This window comes from Nilaparvata lugens, unplaced genomic scaffold (genome assembly GCF_014356525.2).
Source record: "Nilaparvata lugens isolate BPH unplaced genomic scaffold, ASM1435652v1 scaffold11074, whole genome shotgun sequence".
Classification (NCBI taxonomy): Eukaryota; Metazoa; Arthropoda; class Insecta; order Hemiptera; family Delphacidae; genus Nilaparvata; species Nilaparvata lugens.
Window position 1 is genome coordinate 233 of NW_024089740.1, and position 3439 is coordinate 3671.

Sequence of the window (3439 nt, forward strand, 5' to 3'; positions counted from 1 at the left end):
TCTAGAAAACAGCTCCAACGATTTTGATCAAATTCATACCTAGAAAAGTCATTGATAAGCTCTATCAACCGTCACTAGTCCCATATCTGTAAAAATTTCAGGAGTTCCGCCCATCTAGGCAAAGTTTTATTTAGATTCCCAATTATCAGGCTTCAGATACAATTTAAAACAAAAAAAATCAAGTGGGAAAGATTGAGCATGAAAATCTCTACAATTAATGTTCAGTAACATTTTCACCTAAAATTGAAAATAAGCTTGAAATTCGAGAAAATGTTATTATTTCAATTGCAAACTGTTGGCAACTTTTGATTCTATTGAATCATTCACTATAAGAGATAGCAGACTTCGTGTGTTTCCAGCGTTATTGTCCTGTCCCAGCTGGCGTATTTCTTTGAATAATAGTGGACTTGTGATGCGCGGGAACACTAGCGTCAGGTGATCAAGTTCATAACAGCTAGGAAGTGTGTGAGTGCACCACACCAGATTTTTATATAGTAGGATATGAAAGTACTCCAGTCTCCAGTCAGTGAGTAAATAATATCATCATCTATAGTAGAGCATGTTGTTCTCTCCCATTTATTAATAGTGGTTGTTTTGATGAAATTGTTTGTGATAAGATGAAGGTCGTACCGGCGCCAGATGACCGATGCTTGTTGCAAATGCAGATGAGCAGCACAAGGGTGCAGAGCAGAGCCAGGCCGGCCAACACGGAGCGCGACCAATACAGCTGACCGTTGCTATGCACGGCTGGGTGCGGACGAAGTCCTGTCCCGTCAAAGCCCTTCTCGTCTGGTTCCACCACCACTGTTGCGTTTGGCTCTTCTAACAAAACACAAACAGAAATATTTGAGATTAAAAAATTTGAAACAGAACTGACATTATAATGTAATATTCCGATTCATTAAATTTGAGAGAAATATACAGTAGCTTACATATCCTATATAAGTGAGCAATTTCTGTATTTATATATCTGGTTATTTTATACTGGTTATTTATGTTTACGGATCTCGAAAACGGCTCTAACGATTTTCACGAAATTTGGAACATAGTAGGTTTATGATATAAAGATTCGATTGCACTAGGTCTATTCTTTGGAAAACTCGCTGACGACATTAAAAGGATAATTCATCCTTGGAAAACAGATGATAATTTCGTCGTCTCTCGATAAGAGAAGATGCGTGTGCCTGTGTGGGAGGGAGACAGAATTATTTCCAGCTGTGTAATCATAATCAATCAGCGAGAAATTGTATCTAGCTAGACAATTTAATCAATTTGATCAACATAATCTGATTTGTCGACATGACATGATGATCCTCCTGAACCAGAGTATATCATAATTTTCAAAGTTGATCATTATTTGACAATTTCAAGTGATTAGTGAGTGTTATTCTGTTATTCAATTTGGTTTGTATATAATCTAAATTATAATTTTCTGTTTGAACAGAAAATTGAACATGAATTCAAGTGTATGGAACATAACCTACTTTCTGGACTATTTACATCGTATAAATCAAAATCGGGAAAGAAACAGTTTTGGGCTGTGCCTGGTTAGTACTTCCCCAATCATTTTAAAGAATTGTGTTCGGTTTATCAAATGTCAATAAATAAATAACGAGCGAAGCTCGATGTCCCGATATTATCCATTACACCACCAATGTTATGTTTGGCTCTTCTAAAAACACACCCACAAATATTTCAGATCAACACATAGAAAACAGAACTGAAATTACAATGTAATATTCAATTTCATTAATTTAAGAGAAATATAGTTGACATAATATATTATTCCACCAGAATACTGTTGTGTTTGGCTCTTCTAAAAAAACACACCTACAAATATTTCAGATTGCCACATTGAAAACGAACTGATTCCATTATTCAACAATACTAACTGATTCACTATTCCATTAAACTTGGGAGAAATAGCGTGGACATATATTCATAAAAGAATACACTTTTGAGTAGTATAATAATCGTATATAGTGATAAAACATCACGAATAGAGTTTAAAATTGGGTCATTCTTTTTGAAACACCTAGTAAAATCCTTAACCCTTGCAAGGTATTCTACGTCACTTGAGTCATTCAGGACTAAGGTGAAGGAATGGTTGCTAGTAAAGTAAAAAGTAAATTCGTATGGCTTTTGTTGGTGGGGAGTCCCTTTCGGGAAGGTCCCACCGCCTGAATATATAATTTAAGCCGTCAATGGGCCTCACGACTGTCATACTTCAGCCGGGACGACAGTTTAACGTGCCATCCGATAACACGGATTGCTAGTGAGATGTCTATATCTATAGGGATATATACTTGTAAATTTGTGAAAACTGACAGTAAATTTTTGCCAACTTTTTCGACTGATGCAAATCCACTCACTCTGTGTTTTGCAGGTGAATATCTCGCTGAAATCGGACGCAGTTCCCACAGTGAAGGCCTGCAGTTTAACATCGTAGGCGGTGTTGGCGCGTAGGTGAGTGATGTTGAAAGCTCTCGTGCTCTCTCCCTCTACCGTCGCTTTTATGTAATCGTCGGCCGTACTTGTTTCCCGGTATTACACGTAGAATCCGTCAACAGGTGCCATCACTGAGTTCAGATACTGCGAAACATCGGAAAACTGGTTAGAATCATTAAAAATTTCTGAAACTGAATGTTGGAGTATAGTACTAGTAGTAGAATTTCATTGATAATCGCCGAACCGTACTCATCAATGTAACGCTGAGTTCAGTTACTGTAAAACATCGAAAAAACATCATTGAAAATCACCTAGACGTACTCATCAATGAAAAACTGAGTTCAGCTACTGTAAAACATCGAAAAAACATAATTGAAAATCGACTTGAATCTTAGACCTCACTTCGCTCGGTCAATTATAAAACTTTAAAGTGTTTTCTGTTATGTGCTACAAATAATAGTATCTAACATACCGTATATTTAGTATCCAGCAATGTGGATGTGATCAATGGTTTATGATATAAGAAGTATTACACCTTAGATTAACTACATAATAAAGAAGATTGAAGTGATAAATAATCAATTTCCCATCCCAAGAAACTCCAGAGCCTTCTTTTTTGCTTAATCTATTTTGTATTTTATTAACATTTGAATCAATATGATCAAATATTTAGAATAGTTTGCAAAAATTTGAAGAATTACAAAAACTGATGCGTCTGTGGGAAATGGACTGAGAGACAAATAAGAAATGATTAATTTCAATAAATGAATTAATTTCCTTAAAATACAAACAAGTAAGCAATAAAATGTGCAAAATATTTCAAATACAATATGGAATTCATACAAAATATACTTTTTTGGTGAAAATTAGAGCCTATCATAGTATTTATTCCCTAATTTCAAAAATAGTATAATTTGTGTGTTACTTACCTCCCATTCGATTTGAATGGTATTGGTGACATGGCGGTGAGATGGGTGAGCGAGGGTGTGAC

The 3439-nt window shown here is 35.5% G+C and overlaps 1 protein-coding gene across 1 annotated transcript; it reads right to left on the bottom strand.

Annotated features, from left to right (window-relative positions):
- Nucleotides 1-564: 564 nt before the first annotated feature.
- Nucleotides 565-2584, bottom strand: LOC120355407. Its single transcript, XM_039443768.1, has 2 exons — nucleotides 2373-2584; nucleotides 565-822 (listed from the first exon to the last, which is right to left on the bottom strand). The coding sequence occupies exons 1-2, from the start codon at nucleotides 2442-2444 to the stop codon at nucleotides 580-582; spliced, it is 315 nt and encodes a 104-aa protein (XP_039299702.1). The 5' UTR covers nucleotides 2445-2584; the 3' UTR covers nucleotides 565-579.
- Nucleotides 2585-3439: the final 855 nt, after the last annotated feature.

What these genes read in the sequence shown, in the direction of transcription:
- LOC120355407 (XM_039443768.1), bottom strand. Translation starts at nt 2,444, where the DNA reads ATGTTAAACTGCAGGCCTTCACTGTGGGAACTGCGTCCGATTTCAGCG. An exon ending in ATTCACCTGCAAAACACAGA is followed by an intron (nt 823 to 2,372) that starts GTGAGTGGATTT and finishes GTGTTTTGTTAG; the next exon opens with AAGAGCCAAACGCAACAGTG.